This window comes from Ailuropoda melanoleuca, chromosome 12 (genome assembly GCF_002007445.2).
Source record: "Ailuropoda melanoleuca isolate Jingjing chromosome 12, ASM200744v2, whole genome shotgun sequence".
Lineage (NCBI taxonomy): Eukaryota > Metazoa > Chordata > Mammalia > Carnivora > Ursidae > Ailuropoda > Ailuropoda melanoleuca.
Window position 1 is genome coordinate 316,089 of NC_048229.1, and position 12,386 is coordinate 328,474.

The 12,386-nt window shown below is 52.6% G+C and overlaps 1 protein-coding gene across 4 annotated transcripts in view; it reads left to right on the plus strand.

Annotated features, from left to right (window-relative positions):
* The window catches only part of GOLGA3 (golgin A3), a 44,235-nt gene that overhangs the window by 17,053 nt on the left and 14,796 nt on the right, over positions 1-12,386 (plus strand). For all 4 annotated transcript variants that reach the window (XM_034638897.1, XM_034638900.1, XM_019803747.2 and 1 more), the window contains exons 5-12: positions 575-1,233; positions 1,662-1,773; positions 3,436-3,742; positions 6,069-6,271; positions 8,477-8,614; positions 9,893-10,054; positions 10,329-10,697; positions 11,961-12,038. In XM_034638897.1, the coding sequence (XP_034494788.1) occupies positions 575-1,233; positions 1,662-1,773; positions 3,436-3,742; positions 6,069-6,271; positions 8,477-8,614; positions 9,893-10,054; positions 10,329-10,697; positions 11,961-12,038 (2,028 nt within the window). The remainder of the gene's footprint in view (positions 1-574; positions 1,234-1,661; positions 1,774-3,435; positions 3,743-6,068; positions 6,272-8,476; positions 8,615-9,892; positions 10,055-10,328; positions 10,698-11,960; positions 12,039-12,386) is intronic.

The following is a 12,386-nucleotide window of genomic DNA, read 5'->3' on the forward strand; positions in this document are numbered from 1 at the left end:
TTCTCTCGCTGGCTGTCTCTCTGTCACATAAATAAATAAAATATTTAAATAATAATAATAATAATAATAATAATAACTTGAGGGATACCTGGGTGGCTCAGTCCGTTAAGCATGTGCCTTCAGCTCAGGTCATGATCTCAGGGTTCTGGGATCGAGTCCCACATTGGGCTCCCTGCTCAGTGGGGAGCGTGCTTTTCCCTCTGCCTGCTATTCCCCCTGCTTGTGTGTTCTTGCCCGCCCTCTCTCTAGCTCTCTCTCTGAGACAATTGAATAAATAAAATCTTTAAAGTATAATCATAACAACTTGAACATTTTCAAGTCTGCTGGGAAGAGTGAATGCAGGAGGACTGCCAGGAAAGCCTCCTCGGAGTAGGGCTGTGAAGAGGGACTTGCTGTGGTAGACGTTTTAAGATGTTGCCCAGTCACAGTTAGGAGAAGTGTGCGCTGGGCCCGGTGACCGGGTGTGGAGCTGGTGTGCTGAGGGTTTGCGCAGGGAGGGTACTTGGCGCAGGCTTTCTGGGGAGCAGTATTGGAGCGCTGCTGGTTTCATTATTTCTGTACTTTTCTTTCTCAGTCCAGTCAGCCTGCGACTAGAACGAGACTGTCAAGCACGCTTGACCCGGAACTCATGCTGAACCCAGAAGCCCTGCCCCGGGCCAGTGCCGTGGCTCTGACAAAGGAGTATTCCTTCTTGCGCACCAGTGTCCCTCGAGGCCCGAAGGTGGGCAGCTTAGGGCTCCTGACACATCCTAAGGGGAAAAAAAGTTCCCAATCAAGCAAAATTCGGTCTCTGGCTGATTACAAAACTGAAGACGCAGGGACTGGGAGTTCTGTTGGACACGTTCCGGCTGCAGGCTCCGCCAGGGGCTCTCTCAAGCAGCAGCACAGCGGTGTGGCGTCCGTGGTGTCTGAGGTCAGCCTGTGTCCTGAGGCTGATGACCACCTGGAGAACGCGTCCCTGACCGCTGACAACATGTCTGAGGCCGACGGGAATGAGAGTGACAGCTCCTCCCACAGCAGCATGTCTACCCGTGGGATGAGCGGGCTTCTGGTGAACACCGTGGGCACTCGAGAAGCGTCCTATGTGGTCAATGGCCAAGAGATTGCTGCTGGTGCGCTGGGCCAGTTCCCCTCCATCACAGACGTCCTCCAGGCCGCAGCAGCCGAGCGCCAAGACCGGGGGCAGGAGGTCAATGGGGAGACGCGGAGTCGGACAGACAGCATCTGCAGCAGGTGGGTGCCGTCTGCAGACCGCCCCTCACTACCAGAGCTGACGGCATTGTTCTGCTCTTCCAACGACGTGCTTAGTCTTTAGCATTTCATTTACGCACAACTCTGTTGCCTTGTAAGAAACGGAATAGATCAGTAACGATTTCCAATATTAAGATAACGCTGTTTTCCAGTATTTGTGCAGATGTGTCTCTAAAACTGCACGGGTGCTTCCACCGGCTGATGTTTCAATAAGGACGTTCCAGCTCCGTGGGGGTGTTTATTGGTAGCATTTGTAAGAGCATTAGTGCTTGACTTAAGTCTTTTAGCTTACTTAAAAAACGGGGAGAGGAGCAGCGGTGTGGGCGCCTGGAGACGCGGGGCAGGTGAGGAGGAGCGCAGCCGCGTCCTGCGACCTCAGGTGCCTGATGCTCCGTGCCCTCGTCCCCCAGCGTGTCCCTGGAAAGCTCTGCTGCCGAGACCCACGACGCCATGCTGCAGGCCCTTAAAGACAAGATGAGGCTTGAAGGGCAGCTGGAGGCGCTGTCCGTGGAGGCCAGTCAGGTAATGGATGCTCGGGCGGGCCAGTGTGCGCGGCTTTGAGGCAGGTGTGCGACGCCTGGTGGTTGTGCGTGGCTGTGCGCACGTCTGGAAGCAGCAGCCAGCTTCCGTGTCCTCTCCCTTTGACCGCTTGCTTTGTCAGCCTCAGGAAGAAGTGCGCTCGTTTCCTGTCTGACTGTGTGCCTCAGTTTCCCCGTATCCCTGTCCTGGCTCGGCTGATAGATACCTAACAGTCCTTTTGGCAGATTTCACTTTTCTGGCATGGTAACGTTGTTTTTGTCCCTTCAGTTCTCTTTGCTGTGGCTTCTGCTTTTGCTGATGTGAATTTTGCTGTATCTGTTTATTTCCATCCCTTAATTTTCAGTTTTCCTCTTGACAGTCAGGGTAAATCTGTTTGGTGGAATCCAGCTCTCTCGGTTTGGTGTGGAGAGTGGGGGATGCGCAGAGGCACAGAGGTGGTGTCATGGCCACGTGGGTGCTTGAGTAGGGGGTGCAGAGGTGCAGCTGTGCCCGACGTGCCCCTCGTGCCTGATGCGGTTTTTTGCATGACATGGTCCTGGGACACAGACCGACCCCTCTGTGCACATAGACCTGTGTCGACTGAGGAGGTGGTCGCTGGGAATGAAGGTGAATTTTGGTGGCACATGACTTCCCCTGTCTGTCCCTCGGTGGAATGTCACCTCATCAAATGCATTTTTGCTTCATCTGCACATTCAGCCCCAAGAACGATGTTGGAACCTTTGTTTGCTTCTGTTTTACTGTCCCTTCTTTTCCTCCTGGGATACTAATTTGCTTTTGAGTTGTGTGAATTGTGATGGGTGTGATCCTTTCTGGCTTCTCTGTAAAAATCCAAGTTCTACTGCAAAGTCTCACTTATTTAAATGCTCAGTTAACTCGATTTTTGGGGGGGTTATTTGTTCTTCTGTTTGTTGAATTTGATGTTTGTCTTCCTGATGTTGGTTTTCTTCTCGTGTGTGTTGATGTGCATTTGTCTGCCCCTCTTTGCATTTTGGAATTCCTGTCCACACCCCCGATAGACTCATGTTCAGGTAGGCAGGAGATGCTGATGGCAGATGGGGCTTGTGCCCTTCCCCTGTTGTCTCTTGGATGTTCTGCTCTGGGACCTGGGGCTTGTCAAGGCCCCACCTTCCCTCTCACCTCCTGCTTTATCCTACAGACAGCGTCCCTGTGGTGCCTTGTGTGCTCTGTGCCCCTTGGCCCTGGCCGGAGACCCTCAGAGCCCTTCTTGTGTAGTAGGAGGTGGTCTTTCCCTGCAGGCGTGTCCGCAGATCTGAATCTGACAGCGCTTGGCGTTGAGGGTTCCCTCAGCACTCCTGGTAGTCTTTCTTTGTGCGTGCACGCTGGTGCACTTGTTTTTTGAACAAACGTGTTTTCCAACATCCTTGCGGGTGAGCAGCTGCTTGCACAGCTCAGGTGCTGCTGTGCAGAAAGTGAACAGACTCCGTGGTCGCCCCTCCTGCCTCTGTGGCCTCTTTGGAGAACCTCCCTTCTTTTGGGAGAGCCATCATGTTAGAGCAGCTGGAAGCGTAGGAAACATGGTGCTTTCCCCTCTGTCTCGCTTGTTCATTTTGGTGGCCCTCTTAATGCACACGGCGGAAGCGGCTCATTTTCTGAAAGTCCGTTTCTGATCGGGGGTCTTTCCAGGCACTTAAAGAGAAGGCAGAGCTGCAGGCGCAGCTGGCTGCTCTGAGCACAAGGCTGCAGGCACAGGTGGAGCAGAGCCACAGCAGCCAGCAGAAGCAGGACTCGCTCAGCTCGGAGGTGGACACCTTGAAGCAGTCCTGCTGGGACCTGGAGCGAGCGATGACTGACCTGCAGAACATGCTGGAAGCCAAGAACGCCAGCCTGGCATCGTCCAACAGCGACCTGCAGGTGGCGGAGGAGCAGTACCAGAGACTCATGGCCAAAGTAGAAGAGATGCAGGGCAGCATCCTCAGTAGGGACAGCACAGGTGAGCGCTCTGTTCCTGAGTCCTTGCGGAGGAGTGCAGCAAGCCGTGGCCCGATGGGGGGCGCCCATTGCGTCTGCTCTAGGGACTGACCTGTTCTACTGATATGCTGGAGACGTTGTAGTCCCTGCTAGTTTATATACAAGCTGTCCACTTCTCTAAAGTAAGTATTGTTTTTGGTTGAGTGCATGGAATTCTGTACATTTTTGCACATGCAGCAAAGGGGAGTGGCTTAGGTCTTAGAAACGGACTTTGGACCCTTGGTAGTTGGTGGTAATGTTTCCGCTTTGCCTTCAAAGTCCGTTGTCATTCAAGGGGCTAGAGCTCCCTGCTTATTCCTCAGAATTGCAGTTCTATTTAAAATATTTATTACTTATTTATTTTCAAATATTTATTTATTTATTAGAGAGAGAACATGCGTGCACTAGCAGGGAAGCAGCAGGCAGAGGGAGAAGCAGGCTCCCCACTGAGCAGGGAGCCCGATGCTGGGCCCATCCTAGGACCCTGAGATCATGACCTAAGCTGAAGGTAGACGCTTAACCAACTGAGCCACCCCGGCGCCCTCTACTTAAAATATTTAAAAGCAGCACTGCTGTGGTGGGTTAGTAAACCTTTAATTTTGTACCATAAGATCAGTTTTTGCTGTAGCTGGATCCCTGTGGGCATCACCTATGGAATGAGAGGCAAACGGAGTAGTGGTGTCAGGGGAACTTGGTGGCAGGCTGTGCACAGAGAACCCATTGTGGCCCTTCCCTCACGCTGCCTTCTCATCCTGGTACGTGTACCGCACACCCCACCGGGTGCCCAGACAGCCACCTGCCTGCTCACAGCTTCTCTGTGCTGGCTGACAGGAGGAGGACAGGCAGGGGAGGGGGGCTGGGAGGTCGAAGGTGGGCCCAGGTCTTAGATCACCCAGTGCAGTCTGGGTAGGTGAGGTTCCTCTCGCATAGCATGGGGGTGGCGTAGGGGGCTGCTGTGCAGGACTGCATAAGGGTGTGAGACTAGGTTTCAGATGCGATGACATAAAAGAAGAAGTGACAACATACTGTCGCAGAGACTTTATCCTGGTTCTAGAAAGAAGAAAGTGTTAGCTGAGAAACACAGCTGTAGACTGTTTTCAGTCTTTGAGCATTTCATGGTATCCGGTCCCTTTAGAAAATTACAAAATCCAAAAAGTTCCGAGCACCAAAATAATTTTTAAGTCTGGCTTGCAAGGCCTGACCTGACCAGAGCTCGTTGGACAGCAGAGCTGACTGGGACTCACATGGTATGAATGCCCGCACGGGGAGCCAAGGGCGTGTCTGCTGTGTTCTGGACTGGGATTGCCTTTCTAAAACGCCACCACCCTAATCTCTGAAGTACACCTGGCCCCACGAATTTCTGATAAAGGATCGTGGATCCTCTTACACTATCATTTTTGTTTGTTTTTTAAGTTTTGGAAATGGACTTTAAAATGGTTAAGTGTTTTCTTAAATGTTGGGTATAATTTTAATTTTAGAGTATTTGACCAGTTTTGTTTGTAGCGTGCTTGGTTGTGGTGACTTCCTGTCTCCTCCTTTCCTCCCCCTCTGCCCTCATCAGTGTTAAGAGTTGACTAGATCAGTCCCCCAGTGGGTTTTAGTGAAGGAAGCGGCACAGCACCGTTCTGTGGATCGACACAGGTACCATGAGGCCATTTGAAGACCAGAGCCATGGCACCGACAGTGGCTTTGTGGGCACACAGTTGACCCTCAGTATCCGTGGATGCCTAATTGTGAATTCCCCGGCTCACTCAAATTTGTCTGTAACCCAAAGCAGTACGGAGCTCGGCCACCTGTGGGCAGGAGCGTTCTGTGCAAGCTGGGTGTCGCCCAGCACGCTCATTCCCAGCTGAGCAGGTGCCTGCTTACGGTTGAGCGTCACCTCCTTTGCATCTTTGTGCTTTTTAGGGTGGTTTTACTATTTAAAATGAACTCCAAACACGGTCATGTGCTCTTAGCACGAGAAGTCTGTGATGTGTTTTATAGAGAGAACATGTGTGTTAGGTGAGCTTTGTTCAGGCATGAGTTACCGTGCTGTTGGCTGTGGGTTCAGTGTTGATGACGCAACACTATAGATTAAATAAGGTGCTTCACACATACACCTGAAACAAGGTTGTGTATTGATCCGTTGATCCCCTTTCCCCCCCGGGGAGCCGTGGTTCAGCACCTGCGATTGCATTGTGAATGAGAGTTGGCTGTGTGTCTCGCTCTCTGCCGAGAGCCTGGCTCTGCTTGGCGTGTCCTTGCAGAGCTGCAGGCTCTCCTGTATGCAGCAGGTGCTCTGAGCTGCTCTGCTTGCTTGCTTTCAGTGCATGACTTGCGACAACAGATGACGGCCCTGCAGAACCAGCTCCAGCAGGTGCAGCTGGAGCGAGCCACCCTGAGCAGCAAGCTGAAGACGTCCCAGGCCGAGATCTCATCTCTGCAGCATGTGCGCCAGTGGTACCAGCAGCAGCTCGCCCTGGCCCAGGAGGCCCGGGTCAGACTGCAGGGCGAGATGGCCCACATTCAGGTATGGCCCCTGACGTGTCCCATGTGGAACAGGTGCCTTTCTCCTAAATTAAAAAGTTTCTCTGTTTTTAGATTTTATGGATACCTTTTTTAAAAATGTCATCTAGTCTGCACCCTCCACAGCCTTCTGACACCAGGAACCTTGCAGCTTCTGCTTGCACATTTTTAATTCTGAAATCTGTGCCCGCAGCTGTGACGAGGCCCCCCCCGGGGGGGGGTGCCTCCCGTGGTTTCCAGCTCTCAGCCGTGTGTCTGCCTGGGTCTCAGCACTCTCATACCAGCTCCCGTGCCCTGGTCACTGCCCTCCTGGGTCGTTTCTGACATGCGCAGAGCTCAGCCTGTGTCACCTTCTGGTTGGAGCTTCACTTTGCTCCAGCGACTTGGGCACCAGGTCTCTCCCCATGAACACTCTTGTTTCTCTCCATTTTGTTGGGGGTGCAGGCATGTCCGCCTCCGACGCTGCACAAGGAGCGGGGTAACATGTGACTGTCCAGGCCCATGGAGTGATACTTGGCCTGTGCTTTTCCCCGAGGCCTCTCCCTCTGGGCCCGTCGTGCTTCAGAGGCGCTCCGGATCGTAGGCAAGTGCCTGAAATGCACTCTGCTCCACATCTTGGTGCTTTGGACTAATTAGATCGTGAGGATGCCGGATGGTGCCTCGGTCAGCCTCTGTCTTCTTTTTGAATTCAGCTATAGGTTTTGTTCTCTCTCCCTTTTTTCCTTCGTCCAGATAAAATATTACAGATTAATCAAAACTTTATTTAAGTGGAAGATGTAAAATGCTAACTTCACCAAAATGCTCCTTAAAAAAAACACACAAAAAAACACCTCAAGTCTGCAAATACATGAAATAGAAATATTCTTAAATTTGTGTTACATGTGTTTTAAGCCAAAGGACCATGTGGGTAAGCATTTATTCTACTTACAACATACTTGGAAATCACTGCACAAGTTAACGCGAACTTGAAGCGACAGTATATTTATATGAGGCATAAAATATTTAAAGCAGCTACATTTACGTGTCTTGACGTAAGACAGGAGTAGAGGGAGGGCCCCGGGCAGTAGAGTCTGAGAGCCATTACTGCTTTTCTCAGATACCTCCGGAACCCAGGGTCAGCATTCCTGATTAGGGTGAAGACATTTCCTCCCTCTTTCCCTGGTAACACAGAAATGTTGCCAGGGACATTGAGGAGGCAGGATAGAGCAAGGCGGTCTTTTTTCTTTCATTGCCTTAGAACACAATTCCAGCAAATGGCGCCTCCTTGTGCTCTGGGTAGCTTCCATTTAGACCCCAAAATTCACGACTTCTGGTCACATCTGGCATCACAAGTCAAGAAGTGTCCACATTAGATCGGGAAGTAATGTGCACGAAGATCCAGTCACAGATCCGTGTACCTGCAGACGTCTCTGTCCTGAGCCCCATCTTGGGGTGGCATGCTGTGCTGGGCAGCTTTTGTGTGAGAGACGGTGGGTCAGAGGAGGCCTGACTGTCTGACGGCCGGGGGTCTGACCCCGGGCTGGACTGTTTCTTGCGAATGGCCAAGGTCAGCCTGGCAGATATCTCAGACAGGCACTGAGAGGTCAGGGCGTGAGATGTGTCTGGTCATAGGCTTTTTGTTGTTGTTTTTTTAAAGATTTTATTTACTTATTGAGAGAGAGAGAGCGAGAGCACAAGCAGGGGGAGCAGCAGAGTCAGAGGGAGAAGGAGACTCCCCACTGAGCAGGGAGCCCGTTGCGGGGCTCAATCCCAGGACCCCAGGACCACGACCTGAGCTGAAGGCAGATGCTTAAGTCACTGAGCCACTCAGGCGCCCCTGGGCATAGTTGGTCAGGTCATTTTTTGTGCAGATTCCAGTCCCTGCTCTCCCTGCGACCAGATGAGGCCCCTCACCTTTGGGCTCACACATATAACTTCATTGGGAACTTTTGTTAGGTGTTGCTTGCTACAAAGTGCATAGCCTTGGGGGGATTGACCACTGACATCTGGGCTGCCAGCCTGCCCCTCTTAGGCACAAGCAACCCAGATGGCCCAAGTGTCAGGGTGGGTGACAGGAGGGTAGGCAGTAAGCCCTTCGTGGGGGGTCTTGGGGAGCAGCTACCCCTGGGGGCCATCGCTGGGTAGGGACCCTCACCGTCACAGCCTCAGGGATAGGCCGGTCTGCACTTGCGTGTGAAATCTTTCTACCTTGTGGAATTTTTCTCTGCAGGTTGGACAGATGACCCAGGCAGGCCTCCTGGAGCACCTAAAACTTGAGAATGTGTCCCTGTCCCACCAGCTGACGGAAACCCAGCACAGATCCATCAAGGAGAAGGAGCGCATTGCTGTCCAGCTCCAGGGCATCGAGGTGAAGGCTTGCCATCCCGGGACCGCAGCGTGCTGGTGTTCGTCTGGGGTTGGGGCTTTGTTTTGACACTGGTCAAGGTTACAGTTTACAGACATGTGTATGTAAACATTAACATTATATATGTAAACATTGGAGTGTCTTTTAAAATGATCTTTTGGACAAGTGGCAGTAATTTAAGGTTGGGGATTTCGACCCTGGCATTCACTGGAAGCTCATGTATCTCTCTAATCTGAGCTGTTGGTGCTAACTTGTCTTCCACTGATGTGCATGGGCCTGGGCCCTTGCACTTGGCCAGCGGTGGGGCAGATGCCGGCATAGCAGGTGGGGGAAGCCGTTCAGCATGTTGGGTCTCTGGAAGCCTCTGAGCTCTCAGCTGGTGTCCCGTTTAAGGCCCGGCAGCCACACGCCTGAATTAGGATATGACCGGCTGCCTCAGCAGGTTTCCAGGGTAGTGGGGCTCAGTAGCTTTCAGCTAGTCTCCTTAGCTGTGAGACCCCGGGTGATTTCTTACCCTCTCTGAGCCTTGTTCCCTTGTGTTATAAAATGAGGGTGATCACTCATACTCAACAGGCTTGTCGGGGATGGAGAAGGAACAGCACGCGACATCTGGGCAGCACGTGGCCTGGCAGTTGTGTGCTGAGGATGTGGGAAGTCGGCGTCCTGGGACTGTGGCCGCTCCCCTGCCTCCTGCTTCTCTGCGCACACCCATGTCCACACGGGGGACGAGGGTGACAGAAGAGCATCATGGCACAGCAGACAGCTGCTTCAGGGGCTCAGTACCAAAGAACTGAAAAAACTTTAAGTTATACACTGATGATTTTTCCTGAGAAGCACACCTAGGTGTTGGATCTTATCTAGATAATCACACCGTAAGGAATGCGGTATTTGTCGGACAGCCCTGCTCTGGTTTTACCAACTGAACAAGAATGTTCCCAGTATCACATCCCCAACGCAGGGACACACTGCAGCCTGTCCTCACGTTAGAGGCAGCCAGGGAGGGGTCACTCATCACTTTCTCCCATTTCTTACAGCTGGTGGTCTGCTTGCTTCTCCCCTTAGCCCCGCCGAGGGTCAGCCGCGGGAACCGTGGGCAGAGGAATAGGTGGAAGGGCCTGTCTTTTGGGCAGCAAGAGATCACCAGCTTTGGGCCCCTGTGGCCCTCGGCTCCTCTGTGTGCGGGGCGAGGACAGCACAGTGATGTGGATGAGGTTTCCCACTCAGTCTGCAGCGGCGTCAGGTTATCCTGCTTGTTAAAAAAACACTGTTTTCTGTGCTCAGGCCGACATGTTGGACCAGGAAGCTGCATTTGTGCAGATTCAAGAGGCAAAGACGATGGTGGAGGAGGACCTGCAGCGGAGGCTGGAGGAGTTTGAAGATGAGAAGGAGCAGCTGCAGAAGGTGGCGGCCTCGGCTGCGTCCCTGGAACAGCGGTTGGAGCAGGCAAGCACCGGCCGTGGCCTCGCCCGGCGGCCTCACTGCGCACGTTTGTGCTGGGCTGTCCGTTGCGTTCGTTATGCTGTCACATCATCAGTCGGGCTGCTGTTGCGGGCCTGGCTGGGTGTTGACTTCTGCTGGTATTCTTCCACACCAGAACTTTCCATATGGCACACTGACCCCAGAGCGTCCAGATGATCTCAACCCTTTACGCGCTCTTGGAGCAGGGCAGTGCTTTCGTTCCAGGACACTCACAGTGAATCTAGTTCCTGTTTTCCAGGTGAATTTGACTTTGCAACAGCGAGACCAGCAGCTGGAGGTGTTACAGCGGGAGCACCTCGACCTGCTGAGGCAGCTCACCTCAACGCAGGAGACGTTGCAGGCCCGGGAGCAGTCCCTTGGTGACCTGCAGATGCGCTTCGACGAGCTGCAGGCCAGGCTGGAGGAGCTGCAGGGAGAGGCCGCCTCTAGGGACGACACCATCCGCTTCCTGCAGAATGAGAAGATTGTCTTGGAGGTGGCTCTGCAGGCGGCCAGGAGTGTCAGGGAGGAACTGGACAGAGGAGCCAAGCGCTTGGAAGAGGGCACCGAGCAGACATCGCAGGTCTTAGAGCAGTTGAGGCAAGAGTTAGCCGTGAAGTCCAGCCAGGTAATGCCCTTTGCTGCCATTCTGTGATGAGTGGAAATCACACGTGTAAGGACCAGCGCTGGCTCTTGGCTCCTTTGTTTAAGCACCTTCTTTGTAAACATGGAAGAATGCTTCTAGGGCAGGGCCCAGGGCTCGGACGTTGGGGGGCCCACACCAGCAAGCCTTGTGCTTCGTGCTGGCTGCTGGGTATGTAGATGCTGAGGGCAGGGAAACTGAGTCATGTTTGGCGCGTTGAAAGGAGTCTACCAAGGGGCACCTGGGTGGCTCAGTCAGTTAAGTGTCTGACTCTTGACTTCAGCTCGGATCATGATCTCAGGGTCATGGGTTTGAGCCCTGCATCGAGCTCCACACTGAGCATAGAGTCTGCTTGTCTCCTTCCCTCTTCTTGTCCCCCCCACCCCACACCTGCTCAAGTGCATGTGCACGCATGCTTCTGTGCTCGCTCTCTCTCTCCCTTTCTCAAATAAAGTCTTAATAAATCTTTAAAAGAAAGAAAAGAGAGAAAGAAATCTAAGAAACCCCAGTTTCTGTCCACAAATGATGTGGAGCTCAGATGTGGGAAAAGTTGCATGGAACTTTTGGTTTTTCCCTGCTGCATGCCCACAGTGGGGCCCGCTGGACATGTGGCAGGATGGTCGTGTGTCTGTGGGTGAAGGCAGGGGACACCGGAGGGTCCAGGCATGTATGGACACGAGCTAGCACACCACTCTGGGAGCTGTTACACTGACAGCGTGATGTGACCTGATGTAGACAAACGTTAATAAACACAGGACGAGGAAAGTGCAGGTGTGCAGGCAGTGGAGTTCACGTCAGGGAATGATTTGCCTTTAGATCGCCTTCCCTGAGCATCAAGGACGAGGAAACCGGTGGTGGGTTTCCCTCTGGGAAGTCAAGTGCAGGGGTCTGTGTTTCCTCTGCATACACTTCCCTGGGCCCCGTCACTTCCCAGACAGGACATGAAGGCAAGTTGCAAAGCCTCGGCACAGTTTAGGGGGATTGTGGGGACCTTCTGGATGAGGTTGAATTTGATCTCACTGTTGGCTCCGTAAGAGGGACGCCAGCTGGCCCCTGAAAAATGCGGAGATGTGGGGGTTGGGGTACTCTCTCACGCTGGAGTCTTGCCTGTGTCATTGTGCAGTGTCTGGTGGCTACACTGTGGGCTGAGACGATGACCCTGCAAAGGGAGGTGGGAATGGTGGCTGGCCTCCTTGTCCCCTGGGAGCAGAACGGCCTCAGTAGCGTCTGTGCGCGTGTCCTTTGTAGGTGGAACACCTGCAGCAAGAGGCCGCCACCCTGAAAAAGCAGACACAGAAAATAAAGGAGCAGTTTCTTCAACAAAAGGTAAAAACGCGTTGTTGGTTTTCTTTATGTGCAGCAAATGTATGAAAAAAATCTCATGTGTTTAAATAATTCTTCTAGAGCAAAACTGGTCAAGAGAAAAGCAACGTTTAGACTCCCTCAGTTTTTATTTTAAGGCACTGATCTCTAGCTGTGCTCTCACCTCTCCTGTTTTAAGGTCCCGAGTCAGGATGCAGTTTCAGAGTAGGGTTGGCATCTGTGATGTGGGTCTTGGTCTTTTGTCATGTCAGAGAGCTATGCCGGGCTGAGACACAGACTGACTTTTCTGTTAATGTGTCTTTGAAAAATTACACCCTGATGTAGCATTGAAATAAGTCTTGGCTCATGCAA